This window comes from Orcinus orca, chromosome 6 (genome assembly GCF_937001465.1).
Source record: "Orcinus orca chromosome 6, mOrcOrc1.1, whole genome shotgun sequence".
Classification (NCBI taxonomy): Eukaryota; Metazoa; Chordata; class Mammalia; order Artiodactyla; family Delphinidae; genus Orcinus; species Orcinus orca.
The window spans coordinates 22,440,669-22,458,251 of NC_064564.1; the positions used below are offsets into that span (position 1 = coordinate 22,440,669).

Here is a 17,583-nt window from a genome sequence, read left to right on the forward strand (position 1 = left end):
TAACACTAGACCAATCAAAGTCCTTCCCTGGAATTTTCAGTAGTTGGATGTTAAGAAATTGCTCTTTCTTTCTCCAGGAATTTAAGGATGTTACTCCAGAATTGCCCATGGTTGTGTCCTTAATCAAATGGAGAGCAAGAGAGAAGGGAGCCAACACAGAGATGGAAACTGAGTCGAGTGATGAACAGAGAGGGTAACTTAGTTTGAGAGAAAGAGAAGAAAAGTGAGAGAGGAGAAAGTTTCTGTCTGTGTCTTTTATTACCCCTGTACCTGCTTATTTGAAAATTATATTTTTTCCCTTAAGCTAGTATGAATTAGGTTTCTGTCACTTGAAACTGAAAGAGTCCTGACAGACTTGCCCATCCTCCTAAAAGATTTTAGAGAGGATTCTATACCCAGCTTACCCTGGAAGCACATTAGAACAGAGCCCTAATTTTTTTTCTACAGCTATTACTTAGAAGTACAGACTTTTCAATACCTTTTTGTAGAACAGAGGTTAAGATGATCTACTGGAAGGTGATTCCCAAGAGTCATTTTGATTTTGATAATGATATTGTTGATTATAGTAATTGTTTTATCACTGACCTGTTGACTGATTACTACTTATCTGAGCAACTATGCTCAGAAATTATCTCATGTGACTCCAATACTCCTGTGAGTCCTATTATTATCCCATTAAACAGATTAAGAAACTGAGGCACAGAGAGGGTTAAGGAACAGTAGGCAAGTAACATGGCTTAGGTCCAAACTCAGATCCATATGATTTTATAAAGTCCCAACACTTATACTCAGCCACTTCCCAAATATCATTCACACGTAATGCTACACAAAGCTTGTGACAAACACGACTGTTGTGAAAGGGAAAAAAGAACCATAGCTGAGGGGGCAGGTCAGCTGCCACCTTCTTCTGGTCAAAGAAAAAAAAAAGAGAAAAGCTCAAAGAGGAGCATCTTCAAAAACCGAAGCTTAGGAAACTAAACATTACAATAAGCCTTAGAAAAAGACTATATTTTGGAGAACCTGTTATTTAAACAGCTGTCATTTTGCTGAGCCAAATGTCCAATTATGGAATGTCAGCTCCATCTCAGAGCTCTGTGATAAAATGGACTAAAAGCAATGCCATCAAAAAGTGTCCCTAGTCAAGTTCCCTATGGATGCCTCACTCTAAGAGGTGTGGATGCTCAGACCTTAAAAGTCTTCATTGTTCAATCAAAATGGTCTTGCCAAGCTGGGGCTTGGGCTAGGGATCATGCAGGTAGGAAGGGAAGCCCTCTGAGAAATCCTGTATGATGGATGGGAGCATCTTACAGATCATTTCCTGGATTGACAAGACAATGGCCCTCCTTTACTTGTGTTCTTCCCCCCACCACACATCCATGGACCTCCTCTCCCTGCCACTGTTGCGACTTGGTACAACCACTCCTGTCACTGAATTTCCCCGAGTCTGGGGCCCGTGTTGGCCTCTATTACTGTTGACTTGCTGTGGGAAGGCACCATCTGTACTCACAGCCAGCCAGCATCCATCAGCCCTCCATACTTCAGCAGCTGGGAGGCAGGATGGAAACAAGGGAATGGACACATTCCTATATAAGGCCCTGGGGCCTTTTCTACATTCTCCATATGCCAGTCTACTGGACAGCCCATGTAGAAGCACCTCCAATTAGCCATCAAGAACACACCCTTCCCCAACACTGCGCAAAAGAAGAAAAGGTGAGATCTTTAGGACCACATCTGAGAATCTGAGGCTAATACACACCTTGTCTCTTTGTTGCTTTTGTTTACAACTCCTCCCTCCATCCTTCCCATATCCTCCCTCCTGGCGACTTCTACATCTGCATACTTGGTCCATTTAACACTGTAGCTTCTCAGTGCCTGACGTCACCTCCAATAATCAGCTCAGTAATCATCTCAGACCCACCTCAGTCAACTACTCCCATGCCCATAACCCAGATTTTGTCATTATCGACTGAACCATCTCTAATATCTTGATGTCAAATATCCAACTGACCACCATCACCAGTTTTTCAGTTTACTCCTCTATTACCCCTGCTTCAACAATTTTTGACCCCCCCACAACTTCCAGATCATAAAATCTAAACTCACCGTCCATCACATTTTCCAACGTGTTTATTCCACATTCCCTTATTAAAATCAATCCACTGACTAAACCATCAATCCCATTGTTCCCCTCTCTCTCCATCCTGGAAGCCTCGCACTTTTGGTTAAACCCAGCTCTCCACTTACATCATAGCTGCCTCCAGGTGAATGGAAATGATGAAAAACTGCAAATACTTTGACTGCTCTCACCTTAAACCCACCTAACCCAGGTGAGCCCACATTCCTACTTCATTTCCCGTTCATTTCTTGCTCTGACTCCATGTGGCAATTATTTCACAACTTTTTACTTCTCAAATATCCAACACCCTCTCCACCTCTTTACTCTTAAATGACCATCTATTTCACTGAGAACATAGAAGCAATCAGAGAAATTCTTTTTCTTTTAGTACCCACAGTTTCCAGCCTCTGTGCCAACAGGCTCTACCTTTTCTTCTGTCACAGAAGATAAACTCTTCCTAGAAGCCAACCCATCCACTTGTCCAGAGTAGCATGTTTCCTTCCACCTATAAGACTTTATCTCTGTAGCTATTCTATTGCTTTCCTGCTTCAGTTTCATCTCTCTAGATCAGTATATCACACACAGACATGCGAAATAATATGCATCTTTAAAAAGAAAAGCAACTCTCCAGCTACAACCTTATTTCCCTTTATAGTAAAATTCTTGGGGGTTTCTATAATTCTTGTCTTCACTAATTCGCCTTCCATTTTTTCTTGAACTCTCTTTGTGGAAGATTGTATTATGGTTCCCAACTGCTGGATCCTTTCTCTGTGAGGATTATGTGTCTCTGGCGGTTGCCATGTGACCTGCAGGTGGAGTATACCTGCCACCCCTTCAGCAGGCTTGGCCCTGTGGCTGGCTTCATCTAGGAGAATCAGAGTAGACATGATATGGGGCATGTTTGAGCAGAAGCTTTCAGAGGCATGCAAGTACCACCAGCAATCTTTCCCTAGGCTACAGTAACTGCAAGCCCAGATTGGAGCTACTCCTTCAGCCTGGGTTTTGAAATGAGAAGTTATAAGGAGCAGAACTGTAGCTGACCCACAGCTGCCAACACATAGCATGAACAAACACAACGAAACATTGCTATTTGACAAGTCCTTGGGAGATGGTGGGTGATGGTTACTACAGCCTTACTGAGTAAATTCTGACTTTCCAAACAGGAACAAAAAAACCTGCACTTCTCAAAACTATTTCCATGTTACCTAATCCAGTGATCAATTACTGGTCCCCTCCTTGTTGAAACATTGATTATACTATCCTACTCAAAACACTTTCATGTCTTGGTATTGGGAAACTCACTTTCTCTGTTTTTCCTTCTACTTCACCGGCCCCTCTTGTTACTGAATCCAAGCTCCTACCGCTCACCATACGACAGGTCAATCAATCGAGAAATGAGGTGCTGGGGCAAGGAATAGCGACTTTATCTGTAAAGCCAGCAGACCAAGAAGAAGGTGGACGAGTGTCCCAAAGAACCATCTTGCCCAGGTTTGGATACTGGTTTCTTTTATAGAGCAAAGAGGGGGAGGTGAGGAGATAAAATAAAAAAGGTGCTAAGATGTTGCAACTATTTCCTGGTTCTGGCCAGACTCTGGAGGGGATGTGTTAATTTCTTCCTTACTGCAGCCTTTCACAGGTGGGTCTGGTCAGGATGTTTCCTGTGATCTAAACAAAGGTATTTTAGCTTAATGCTCAGGCATGGGAGGCAGGGTTCCCAGAGATGGGCTTTTATGCATACTTTAAGCTATGAGTAACATCACTTTAGTGATTAACTTGTAGCAAAAGCAATAGAATTCAAAGGTTAAAGTAAGAGAAACAGATCCAATATGGAGTCAGATTTGTTCTTCCCTATTACACTCTGTCAGTCTCCTTTACTGGCTCCTTCTCTTCTTCTTGAGATCTAAATGTTAAAATCCTAGAGCATGTCTCTTCTCTACCATTTTACCCTAGGTAAGCTCATTCACCTGTGGCTGGAATTCCAAATGTAACATCTCTAGCCCCTTCTTCTCCCCGAACTCCAGGCTGGAGATATAATTTCTTACTCAGCATGAAACCGAGCAGGACCCTGTGGAGCTCCTGAGGATGGAAGCCTTTCTGTTCCCCATTTCTGGTTTGTAGGGAACAGAGTCCAGCCTCCATGACCTTCCCTGGGTTCCAAAGGGCAGATTAGAACAGTTGCTAATCAGTGAAGAGAGGGGATGCAGAGACAAGGGGGTAGCAGCCAAGAAACTAGAGTGCAACCTTCAGGCAGCATCCCGGTTCCACCTCAAGGGATACACATAATAATATCTTTGAGCTTTTTACAGAACTAAAACCCCAACAAATGGAAGATGCCAACATTCTTCATTAGAGAGAAGACCACCTGAGGCCAGATTAAAAAAAACAGAGAAACTCATCAAAAGATTACCTGAGACCAGATTAAAGGAGTGCAGGTCCTGCACACACCCTAATTTTATCAGCAACCCCACCGTTGAACCATTGCTATACAACTCTCACAAATCCTCCTGGTTTGGGACACAGTTTTGGAGGGGAATGAACCCACTGTGTCCCCCTTTGCCTGGCAAAGCAATAAAGCTGTTCTTTTCTACTTCACCCAAAACTCTGTCTCTGAGATTTGATTCGGCACTGGCACACAGAAGCTGAGTTTTTGGCATCAAGCATCCCCACTTGCATGCCCAACACAGAGCTCTCAGTTACCTCCAACCACCTTTAACAAACCTACTCATCTCCTTGCTTCCCCGTTTCAGCAAATGGCACCACCACCACGTCACACAGAGTTGCTCAGGCCAAAAAAGACTTGATATCATCTTTATCCCTCTCTTTCTCTCACACCCCACATCCAATGCTTCCATGGAGTGAAGGGGACAAAAGCCTGTTTGGAAAGTCAGAATTTGCTGAGTGAGGCTGCAGTAACCATCAACTACCAGCTCTCAGTGCTTTAGCACTTACATTATTATCACTATGATCTAATCCCAGATTCTCTCTTGCCCCGACTACTGCAGTAGACTTCAATCTGCCCCCACCCTGTTTCCACTCCTGTCTCCTTGCACTCTTGCCGTACATTGAGCAGCATTGGGATTTTTTGTTTTATTATTTTATTTATTTTTGGCTGCGTCGGGCCTTCGCTGCTATGCACGGACTTTCTTTAGTTGCGGCAAGCGGGGACTACTCTTCATTGCGGTACAAGGGTTTCTCATTGCAGTGGCTTCTCTTGTGGTGGAGCATGAGCTCTAGGAGAGCGGGTTTCAGTAGTTGTAGCATGTGGGCTCTAGAGTGCAGGCTCAGTAGCTGTGGTGCACGGGCTTAGTTGCTCCACGGCATGTGGGATCTTCCCAGACCAGGACTCGAACCCGTGTCCCTTGCATTGGCAGGCGGATTCTTTTTTTTTTTTTTTTTGCCTCTTTAATTGTATTTATTTTTTGAATGAGCAGTTGTATATTTTGATCCCCAGGCTCTCCTCTCTGGATGCAGCTGCACCTGCCATTTTCCCTTTTCTCTTCCCATTGTTGGGCTATACATTTACAAACACATTCTTTCCCTCCCTCGCACACATTCGCTTTTTATTTTAAAATGGGAACTCTGGACTCCAGGCTTTCTGTGTTCAGAAGTCATGCTCAGTGATTACAAACAAACTGTGCAACTACCCAGAAGGGAGGGGTGGAGGGAGAAAGGAAGGAAGGAAGAAAAAAGGCAGGACAATTGTTTGTTTACACTGGCAGCCACCCTCAAAGCACAGGTGTATTAAGACCAGACCTGAAGAACAGTGGCTCTGCCAGAAGGAACAAGGGGCTTATGGTACACAGTGCTTCATTCATTGTAGGTTTGTTTCCTTTAGACGGTCACATCCACCACCTTCCATGATAGATACAGGTGAAGGTCACACATTAAAATCTGCCCAAGCCGGCTTTTTGCTGAATCTTGAGAGTCCCTGTTTAAACCGACTCCCTTAGGAAGGTGTCCACCAGCCCTCTTCATGCTAGCAGGGTGCGGGCAGTGCCATCTGGGGCACACTACCTGAAGTAAATACCTGAGCCCAGAAAGCAGGGCAGGACAACTGGCAGGTGCCATTCAGGCCTCAGTTCATCCTTCCCTAGTTTCTGTGAGAGGAAATATGTTTCTTAATGTGAAAGAAAACAAGATCCTGTGGTTCGTGGTGTAAAGGAGATGCCGTGGGAAGAGCCATCACCTGGACTGGGTGAAGAACGCATAAATGTGCTTGGCCACTGACTGTCCAACCACCGGCTCCAGTTCTTGGATGGAAGCATTACTTAGTTGCTGGATACTTGGAAACCTCTGGAGCAGGAGAGGAGCTTTAACTTTCCCGACTCCTGGGATCTGTTGCACAGTTCGAAGGAGGGCTGGCTCGGAGATCAGAGCTCGTTTCTTCCTGAGTAAAGGGTTCTTACTGGGCTCTTTGGTTTGCTCTTCAACCAACTGGATAATGAGACAGGACGCTTCCATCTGGCTGGCCACTGGAAGCAACACCATCCCCAGATCCAGTACAGTAAATTTCTGTACGGCTGGAAAGTACTGTTCACTCATGTGAGTTTTCTCAACTACTACAATCCCTTGAAGTTTACTGGAGTTTCTAACCCGAACAAGTCTCTTTCTGTAGCCATTTCCTGCCACCAAATCAGCTTCGATGATATAAAGAATGCAGGATCTGCTAGACAAGTAAAAATCTACCGGTGTCAGGCCATCCTCAAAAACGAGTTTAATTTTTCCTTGCATTCCCTGTGCCAGCTGTGACCCGCGCCATTTCACATTGGCCACAATGTGCCCAAACGGCACGTGCATGGGGCCTGTGCCATCAGGGGTGTTCCCTTCCATCGGCTGCCTGGATCTGGGCCCTGACACTCCCGCGCCGTGGCTCCTCCATCCAGTCCGGGGCGGGGGCCGAGCCGGCCAGGGCCCAGTTCTGGGTCTCCCGCGACATTACCTGCAGCGCCCCACTTCCTGGCAGGCGGATTCTTAACCACTGCACCACCAGGGAAGCCCGGTTCATTGTTTTCTAAATGTAAATTAGACCCTATATTTGCCCTTACTCAAAACCCTATGATGGTTTCCCACAATTCTTAGACAAAGACCTTATCACGGATGCCAAGGCCCTGCAAGATCTAGCCCCCACCTATCTTTCCAACTTTATTTTTTGTTTCCAACTTTCTCCCTTTCTTATCCATTGAAGTCAAAGCAACATTCTTGATATGCCTCACACTGACTAAGCTTTCTCCACCTTAGGGCCTTTGCACTGGTTGTTCCCTCTGCTTGGAACATTCTCTTTCCCTGGATATCCTTAGACTGGCTTCTTCACTCAGGTTTTGCTCAAACATCTTCTCTTCTTAACCATCTTATCTAATTAGCCACCTCCTCTCTATTATATTTTAGTCCCTGATCTATGTTCTTCATAGTCATTAGCACTAATAAGGAACATTATAAATTAGCAGTTAAGAGCAGGCTCCCTGGCTTTGGCAATTAACCTCTCTGTGCATTAATTTTCTCACCTGTAAAATGGAGATCAGTGTAACAGAACTTATAAAGCTCTAACAAAGCTTAAATGAGTTAGTACCTGTAAAACGCTTAGTAAAAAAGAACATGGCAGGATTCAACGGTTGTTGGCTATTTTTATCTGACATCAAATTCCCTAAACATACATTGTCTATTTTCTCCATAGAGTGGGAATTTGTATTTCTGGTTCACTGTTGTATTCCCAGCACAAGGAAGGTGCAAAAACTATATTGATAGAAATGCCTCTGCAAACGCATCTTAGGAACTTGTACTTCATTTTGTGCACTGGTTTTTTTCTTTATTTTAAACCTCATAAATTCTTTTTTTTTTTTAAGATTTATTTATTTTGGCTGTGCTGGGTCTTAGTTGCAGCATGCGGGATCCTTTTTTTTTTTTTAGTTGCAACATGAGGGATTCTTATTTGCGGCATGCATGAGGGATCTAGTTCCCCGACCAGGAATCGAACCCGGGCCACCCTGCATTGGGAGCATGGAGTCTTCCCCACTGGACCACCAGTGAAGTCCCTGTGCAGTAGTTTTTAAAAATCATATTTAAGTTGGATTTTATTTAGTCTGACACACCCTCCACCAATAGTGTTATTTTATCATTATTTTGAATTGATCTTTAATTGATCACTCTTCAGTTGAAAGTTTCCCCCTTTTTTCTCTCAGCATTAAGCAAGAGAAGATCAGGGAAACTGATAAAAATTCCTGACCTGAAAACAGTCTCGATCTTTACCTATTGGATTCACATGAAAAGGATCATATCACCATTTGGGCTAACACTGTGTAGCCTGGCTGCGGTCATTGAAGGTAAATGTCATACTTAAAATGATCACTTGTGAGTTGCTGAATCTTTTGCTGACTTCCTCAATCCCAATACAACCTGATCTATAATCAATAATACTCCCTTACATGGCATTTAGTGTGTACAAAAGCAATCTTTGCAAACCATTATTTATGTCATCTTCAGCACTATTCTGGAAAACAAGATTGTCATCATATGCAATTCACAGAAAGAAGGGTCCTCCACTAGGTCACTTGGAACCAGGAAAGAAAAGTTGTTTACCACTGGCCTCCAATGGGAGCTCCCTGAAGACTGGCCGTAGAGAAACTCACAAGGTACTATGAATGATACTCAATGCTTATGCTGCCGGGATTTGCTCTTCTCTTTTGTGGGGCCATTGAATCAGAAGCTGTTAAATTCTGGTTTACTAGAAGGGCCTCAGAAATCATTCTGGCTCCCAGCCTCTGTTTTCCCATATGAGGAACCTGAATATATTAGCTGAGGTGATGTTAGCTGGTAGCACAGATAAACCCTCACATCCCAGTGGCTTCACATAACGAAAGTTGATCTCTCACAGTGGTAATGCAGGGAGAGACCAAGCTCCTTCCATCCCTGGCTCTGCCATCTTTGGCAAATGGCTACTAGTGTTACTGTGGGAGAGGAAGGAGCAATGGCGATCCCGGGTGAGAGGGTCTTACCAGCCAGGCCTGGGAGTAGCACACATCACTTCCATCTACATCTCATCAGCCAACAGTCATTTGATCATCTTAACTTCAGAGAGGCTAGGAAATGCAGTCTCACTATTAACTCAAAAGGAAGAGGATTCGATGTGACCAGTGCACAGCTAGTGGCAGCCACACCAAGCAGGTCATGTGACTTTCTTGAGCCCCGTCCACCAGTCCAGAAGAGTCAGGCTGAGTCTGTGTCCAGGTCCTCTCTTTCTGGGTATGATATCTTCTCCTTGGTTCTCCTCATCTTTCTCTTCTTTTTTAATTTACTTATTTACTTATTTTTGGCTGCATTGGGTCTTCGTTGTTGTGCATGGGCTTTCTCTAGTTGTGGCAAGCAGGGGCTACTCTTCGTTGTGGTGCGCGGGCTTCTCATTGCGGTGGCTTCTCGTTACAGAGCATGGGCTCTAGGCGCTCAGGCTTCAGTAGTTGTGGCATGTGGGCTCAGTAGTTGTGGCTTGCGGGCTATAGAGCACAGGCTCAGTAGTTGTGGTGCATGGGCTTAGTTGCTCCGCGGCGTGTGGAATCTTCCCGGATCAGGGATCGAAGCCGTGTCCCCTGCATTGGCAGGTGGATTCTTAACAACTGCACCACTAAGGAAGTCCTCTCTTCTCTTCTTTATACACTGGCCTTCATTATGCAAGTTCTCCATTATTTCAAATTTCATGTTCTCCTTGACTTTTACTCGCTGGGCTATGAAAAGAGTAGAAGAAGAAGAAGGGAAAGAAGAAGAAGGAGAAGGAGAAGGAGAAGAAGAAGAAGAAGAAGGAGGAGGAGGAGGAGGAGGAGGAAGGGGAGGGGGAGGGGGAGGAGAATAAGGAAACTTTAACTGTCAGTTATCCAGATGAAAGAGTAGCTGAGAGGAGAAACTGTTAATAACAGAAAAGAGGAAGTTGTCCTACTGGAAGCATCTAACATCCTACTGTAATCTGTAATCCTTTCTCAAGTTTCTCCCAACGGTCCCAGGTAATAGAATATTAGAACTGAAAGGACCTCAGAAATAGCTAACACAGAGGAAAGAAGCTGCCACCTTTATTAATTCATCATGGAACCTTAGGCAACACTCCAGGACCTCCCAACTCAAAACATGAGATCATGCCTCACACCAGGTTGTCATAAAGATTATGTGCTAATGTAGACAAAATGGTGTGGCCCAAAGCCTGGAATATAGTATGTTCTCAATCAATGCTAGTTGCCTTTGAATCTGAATCAAATTCATGTCATGTTACAGAATGTTCTGTGCCCCCTGACCAGGTGAGATTAATTTGGTGCACAGGCTGGGGACTGGATCTGTTAAGTGGCCCAAGTGCTGTATGAGGGAGCCACGGTCACCTGGAGAGATCCAGGAACTGGCTGCTGGGATGGAGAGCAGAGGCTGGACCCATGAGCTACTCTCACACACTTGTTTCTTATCCTAGAGCTAGCTGCACACCTTAGTCTCCCTTGCCCACTGGTCCTCCCTCTTCCCAGCCTTCCCTCTGTTCAACAGACTCCCCCAGCAGCATCACAAGCCCCACTGTGGAGCCCACGCCAATCACAGATAAATTCTCATTTGAACTTCCATGTCCTTACTATGTGACTTTGGACATTTAAGAAATGGTGGCTATTATTTTAGATTCAGTTCACTATTATTTGCAGGGCACACTGCAGTTACCACCCTACCATCCTCTGAGGGGCTTCACTGCCTCTGGAAAACACATACCATCCACTACCCAGAGACAAAAATGTATTCTCTCACATGGGAAAAGCAAGTCCACTAACACTTGGTGCTCCTGAGCATTAGATCCAACCAAACTGACAACATGTCCTCTCAAACGGGGCCCCGAGGGATTAAAGATGATTAAAACAGTTATGAAACATCTCTCATGATAGAGTCTCCAGTGTCATGACGATGTGTGCAACAAGGTCCTGGACCAGGGACCTCGTATGAAGGGACTTACTGGCTCTTGCTCTGGGATTTGTGAAGTTCTAAGGGACAAGAGGGAAGAGAAGATGTCGTAGAGCTCAGGTCCACGAGGCAGGTGCTGCCTGTGATCACAGTGTTGAGACACGAAGCACCGTGTCTGCACAGCCCCGGCCCCAGCAGATTCCAGGAGGCAGCAGCTATGGCAGCATGTCCAGAGGCTCTGTGCTACATGCCCCATCACTCGCCCCGTCCATGAACCAAGTCAATGCATGAGCTCTCTCATGTGTTCCCAAGGTCTTTACACTCATTCCCACTGCCCCAGAGAAGACGTAATTGATTTTTGTTTCAGATTCCCAGAGCCTTTTTACACATCCCCATAACCATAAATAGCACATTATATTGTAACTGTTGGTTCCCTGGTGTCTCTCCCCACCAGCATTGTGAATCATGTCTTGCACCTCGTCTGTGGTAAGGAGGCATTCAAGAAATGTTTGTTGATTGACAGCTGGCCTCTTTTGCCAGATACTTAAGTGGTCCTGACCCCTGTCTCTCTCTTGCATTGGACCTCATCTCTCCACTGTCCTGACTTCTAAGCACAGCCAAGGCCAGTCTTCTCCTGGGCTTAGCCTTAGTGTTGAGGAAGCTCAGAGCCCCATCCTGACATCAGGATTTTGCTGTGCTCCTGCACTCTGGGAACACTTTCCCTAGTTCCACCTGGCCTTGTCACTTCCACATTTGAGAACTGCCGTGGCAGGCTTGGATCCTCCCTATATCCCCCATCCACATAGACTGGGCCCAGGCAGCAGGGTCTCATGAGACAGACACAGGGTCTGGCATGAATAGGGCAGGGGTTCACCCCAGGTTCCGGAGCTTAGAAAGGATGCCATCTGTTGTAAATCACCTACCATTGCCAATCCTCAGTTTGTTCAACTACAGATGAATGAAATGATACCAACCATTGGAAATCAGAAATGAACATGAAGGTGAAAACACCTGGAAAAAACAGAGTGTTTGTTCAGTCAGCTCTACCCCTGACCGTGGCAGAAAGCCAAAAAGCACTAAGACGCTTCGACTCCACTGGTGTTTGAATAAGGTTGCCTCTACATGCTCCCTCTGGCCCTAGAGGACACCCCGGTCTGGGGAAGGGGGCTGCAGGCAGAGCGCCTCCTGCACTGGTATCCCTCAGACTGCAGAAATCCCCACAAGTGGGCTGCGCAGGAAGGGAAGGAAGGTGTAGGTGTTTCTTCGGCATTGTCAAATAAGTGGATCAGCAAAATAGGAAGTGGCAGAGAGCAGAGTCTGTCTGTGTTATTTCGAGCTTGTGATCACATCTCGCATGCTCTGCTGAGCCAGTGAACAAAGCAGCCCTCGGAAAACTGGTGCTCGGTGTGGGCGGCACTCATTCAAGCCTCCGGCAGTCCTAGCTCTGCTCCACTCACTCACCAGTGAATCTGACCTCCCCTGAGGGAGTCCATCGCTGGCCTCAGTGTCCTCGGGGCTCCGGCTGCACATCCATTCAATTCAACATTTACTGAATGTTGACCAAGGCCAAGCATTACACTGGTCCCTTTGAGAGCCACAGAAAAGGAAGACCCACCATCCCTCTACTCAATGGCCTCCCAGTCATGAGCCATAGTTGAGAGTTCTCTCAACAAACACTTCCAGCATGTCGCTCTCCTGCTCAAGAACTTGCAGTAGCTCCCTATTGCTTTGGTTTCAAGAACAAAACTCCTCAGCCTGACTTTCAAGTACCCACCACCAACCTAGGTCTACCTAATCTTGCTAAGTGAAGCATAAACCCTCCATTCCTGCAGATAAAATGTTTTAATGATGCCGTGGCCCTTCCTGTCTTCTCTAGTCATTCTGTAACTTCTTCTTATGTAAACCCTCAAGACCTAGCTCAAATTTCACAAGCCCTATGTGATCTCTCTCTATTCTAAACTCCAGTTCACTGAGAGTAAGATGCAGCCCTGCACTACATTATTCTCTAATTGCTTCACACTGTCTCTCTCTCCTTCTCAATTATAAGGTCCTGAAGGGCAGAGACTATCCAAGAAATATTTATTAAACAACCACCATTACCTCCTGCCTGTATCTGTCAATGTGTTGAATGACAGACTGGTCCAGGCTCCAGCTCCTCCAGGCAGATGGGCAGCTTTCACAATAGGGAGTTTAAGCTACAACCTTATGCCAATTTCAGCACTGTGCCCTTCCCTTAGTGACCGCAGGGCATCCTTGAAATAAGATGAAGCTACAGCCCATCCTCAGAGCCACCTTGAGAAATTGGAAACCATTTGTTCTCCCCTGGTAGGGCCAATCACCTTGAAGGCAGCAGTACCCAGGTGTGGTAATGCCCACCTCACCTGGCAAGGACCGTGGCAGAGGAATTGGAAACCCTGTGGCTGGATTTCCTACTGGGCAGGACAGCAAGCCCCACATGGGGGAGGCAGCCCTCTGCACGCATGTTGCCTGGTCCTCTTACGCTACCATGAAGCTGCTGCGGACCCACCCATTTTCCAAGGCAGATGCCTGCCTCAAGTCCTACAGGTCCTACCTATGTGTTGGTTCTCTGCATCTTGTCTCAACATCTTCTCCAACCCTCCCTTCTGCAGGGAGGAATGCTGGGAGAGAGGGATGCTGATGGATTGCGGGCTGCTTACTTTTCTGCACGTTTGACTACTGCCATCTAGTGGCCGTGTGGCAGAAACCAAACTCCCCTCCATCCCTGAAAACGCCCCTTTCCCATTTTCTATGAAAGAGGAGAAAAGAGCTCTCCTTTCAACCCCAAAGGTCCTAAAACTGTAGTCAAAAGTCTACCAGTAGCTTCAGTATCCTCAGGAAATTAATCCGAACGGCTGCCCAGCTGTAGATGTTAGGATCAGGGCCCTCGCTGTGGGTAGTAGCCTAGGCACAAGGGCTTTCTCTCAGTCGTTTTTGCAAGACTGAGGACTTGCAAGAAAGGTAGAGGGAGGTAGGGAGAGAAGGGGGGAAAAGAGGCAAAGGATGAGAAAAGGAGGAGGGATGGGGAGAAATCAGGGAGGGATTACAAACCCTGGACCTGTAGCCACAGAGAGAGGATGAGACAGGAAGTCATTAGCAAAAGCACTGGGCTCATGAGGGGAGGGGGTACCAGGGAGACCCCCTGCAGGATCTTCCCCAAGTTCTGACCTGGAGGTCAGCACGGTGCCATGAGGGCTGCTCCCCTCCCTTCACTTGGTGCGTGGGTGGAGCCACATTCATGAAGGTAATGCTCATTCCCTGGTTTCACAGGGGTGCTGGCCACCTGCGGAGCGGGTCTGCTCCCTGAGGTAGCACATCCTCTCTGTTAGTGGCACAGGTCCGTCACTGACTCCTCCCTTTATCCTTCTGTCCCCAAAGCTCTCAGTGGACAAAACATCCACCTGGGCTGAGAGCAGGGCAGACAGGACCCCTGGCAGCCACCAGGATTTTGGGGCTTCAACCTCTAGCCAGCCCATACCCTCCCCTGATGCCCAATGCACTAACCTCTCCCCTCTCCACCCCCTGCTTCAAGCCTCCTAGCTCCATTTGGAAGAAATGTCTTCCTACTGGAGGAAATAAAAATAAAAATACAACCAGGCAGGGCAGTACCCCTTGCCTCGTGCCCTGAGAAAGGCTGCCAGGCTCACACCCTACCCGGGAGGCCACTGCCTTCAGTGAGACCCGTTGAGGTGATGCGGAGGGCTATTAAGCAAATTCATTATTGACTATTTCACATTAGATTCCATTTTTTTTTCCCTTTGATGCCAACACAACTAATAAAAATGCACTTTATCTTCTTGGATTTATGGGCTCGTAAAGCTGCTTTCATGTACTTCAGGGAATTGAGATTAAAGGAGAATTAAACATCTCCAGTGCAGAGCCTGCTCGGGTAAGGGAGTGGAGGAAGGAACGGAAGGGGGCCAGGGGGTGGGGGGGAAGAGGAGTGATTCAAGGACAAGAAATAAACCGAAGTAAAAACCTGGCAAAAATATGTCTTTAATATATTGTAAAAGAATAAAAACCTCATAAAAAGTTATCACCAGACATGAGGAGTTCGTAATATTGCCCATTGTGGATTCTGGGAGGAACTTTCTGGGAGATGAGAGTCATTAAGTAAGAGTGAGCCCAGGGCAGGTGGGGAGAGACAGGATAGGCACAGATGGAGCTGCAGACAAAGGGGCCAGAGAAGCTGCCAGTCCCAAAGCAATGGGGCCGCCATGTTGGTCCTGTGATGGGGAGAGTCCTGTTTCCAGGACATGGACACTTTCCACGGGCGTCAGTGGGAGATGGCTGGACCCAGGGCCTAGGGAGGAGGGAACTAGTCCTGGCCTTTCCCTGCCAGCCATGAGACTCCAGATGAATCACTTAATCTCTCAGTTTCTTATTTTCTTCTGTTAACCAGGGACAAGACAGTCCCTGGCTACCTTCTTCCCAAAGTCACTGCAAGAACCAAATAGAACAAGGCAAGACCCTTGGAGCTTTCTTTGATTCAAACCAGAGATTTGGAAGCCACTTTTACCATTTCCTGTCCTTCTTCCCCCAGTCCAGGCCATCACTAATCTTGTCATTTCTACCTCAAAAATCTCTCTCCTCTTCCTCTTTTCTCCATCTCTGGCTCCTAGGTGCAAACCACTGTTATTTCTCACATAGACTGTTGCAATATCTTTCTTGTTAGCATCTTCGAATTTTTCTCCACACAGCAGCTGGAATGATCTTGTAAAAATGTAAGTCAGGTTATGTCATTTGCTGCTTAAAACTCTTCAGGGGCTTCCCGTTAAATTAAGGATAAAACTCAGAATCCTGAACCTGCTCCAGAAGGCCTAATCTAGCCAGGTCTGCTTCCAAATTCATTCCATTCCGCACTGACCTTTGTCTTGCCTCTGGGCATTTTGCATGCCCTCATCTTGGCCTAAAGGGCTCTTCCCCCCTCTTTGCATGGTTACTTGCCTCTATGTGTTAATTTCAACTCAACTGTTGCTTAGACTTCCCCCAAACATAAGCTACCTGTGTTCTGACTCTTTGCTTTTCCTACAGCTGATGTACAACCTACATCGCAATTTGAGTTATATATTTCTTAGTGCATTTAAATTTAATATCTGACTCTCCTACTAAATTGTAACTCTTTGAGGGCAAAGAATATGCCTATTTGTTATTCGTGACATCCCCAGAACTTAGCACCCAGCCCAGCTCATGGTCAGCCCTCAATCAATATTCACTGAGCAAAAGAAAAAGAACCTTAGATTTACTTCTAAATAGAGGTTCAGGGTTTCCCATGGCTGGCATAGAAGGGAAGAGAGAATTTGGGAGGAGGCATGGAAGAACCTTCTGGGTAAAAGCAGACAGGAGATACAGAAGAGGAGGTTAGGAACAATGCAGACAGGTGATCAACGCAGTCATCTTTTTCTCAGGCCTTTTCTATCTCTGCAATGCCAAATTTAATTCAATTCCTCACTGAGGGTAGAATGTCTACCCTGTGCAAGACTGTGCATTCAATGAGGTTGGGAAATCCCAGCAGAATTAGACATTGCCCCTAACCTCCAAGCAAGGTAAGAGCAAAATTATTAATAGGAGGGGAGCCAGGGACCCAGAGATGAGGCACTGGACATCGCCAAGCATAGATCATGGAACTCTTGAGTCCTGGGGCCTTGTCCTGACTGCAGGGAGAGGCAGACTGCCCATCATGCAGAACCTCACAGGCAGCCATCCCTGGTGAGGTCCTGACTGCTCTGGACCCTGTCCTCAGCTATGCAGAGAAAATAATTTATTCATTACCAGTGAACAGAGCTGACTTGTCCTGACCAAACTTATTAAGACCCCTAAGAACGCCAGTTTATTTTTTTACACTGGAGAAATACAATTTCTACCCAGAAGACTCCTTCCCTGGAACCAGGGATGCGTGAATGTCCCTCCGTGTCTACCACCCATATTGCACACTGGACTGTTTTCAGAACCTGTAGCATGCCAAGCTCGCATTTGCCCCTTACCGCGGGCCTTGACCTAAGTTAGTCACAATGTCTGAACTACTCTGCCCTACCCCACCTTCTTTCCCCTTTGTGTGGATAATGCCAGGTCTCCATTTCAATGCCTCTTGCTCACAAATCTCTTCTCTGATTTTTAGACTAGGTTAGGTCTCCCTGCTAAATGTTCTTAGAGTTCCTTATATTTCTGTTCATCCTTCACCCAACAAATATTTATTTATACTTATTTGAGTTATCATGGGCCCAGCATTGTTCTGGGTATCGAGGATGTGTCAGTGAACAAAATAGACAAAAATCCCTGAGCTTTAGGGGCATAAATGTTACATGCACACAAACAAACACAAATGGATTGTAAGCTCCTTGGGAACATTAAAAATGCATTCTGTTGCTTGGTACTCATTAATTTATTCCTTCCTCCATTCATAAAATACATATTGCTTGTATGCCTTTTCTGGGGCCAGGCACTACATAAGGTCTAAGGTGCTACTGGCATAACAAAGATACGTGGTTCCTGCCCTTACATATCATATGATGTAAGGGGAGCAGTTAAGACTAAAATGAAAA

General features: G+C 46.0%; 1 protein-coding gene across 1 annotated transcript; it reads right to left on the reverse strand.

Annotated features, from left to right (window-relative positions):
* Positions 1-5,492: 5,492 nt before the first annotated feature.
* LOC101269792 (Fanconi anemia core complex-associated protein 24-like) lies at positions 5,493-7,070 on the reverse strand. Its single transcript, XM_033429659.2, has one exon. It carries the CDS (start codon positions 6,944-6,946, stop codon positions 6,299-6,301), a length of 648 nt encoding a protein of 215 aa, XP_033285550.1. The 5' UTR covers positions 6,947-7,070; the 3' UTR covers positions 5,493-6,298.
* Between the last annotated feature and the right edge of the window lie 10,513 nt (positions 7,071-17,583).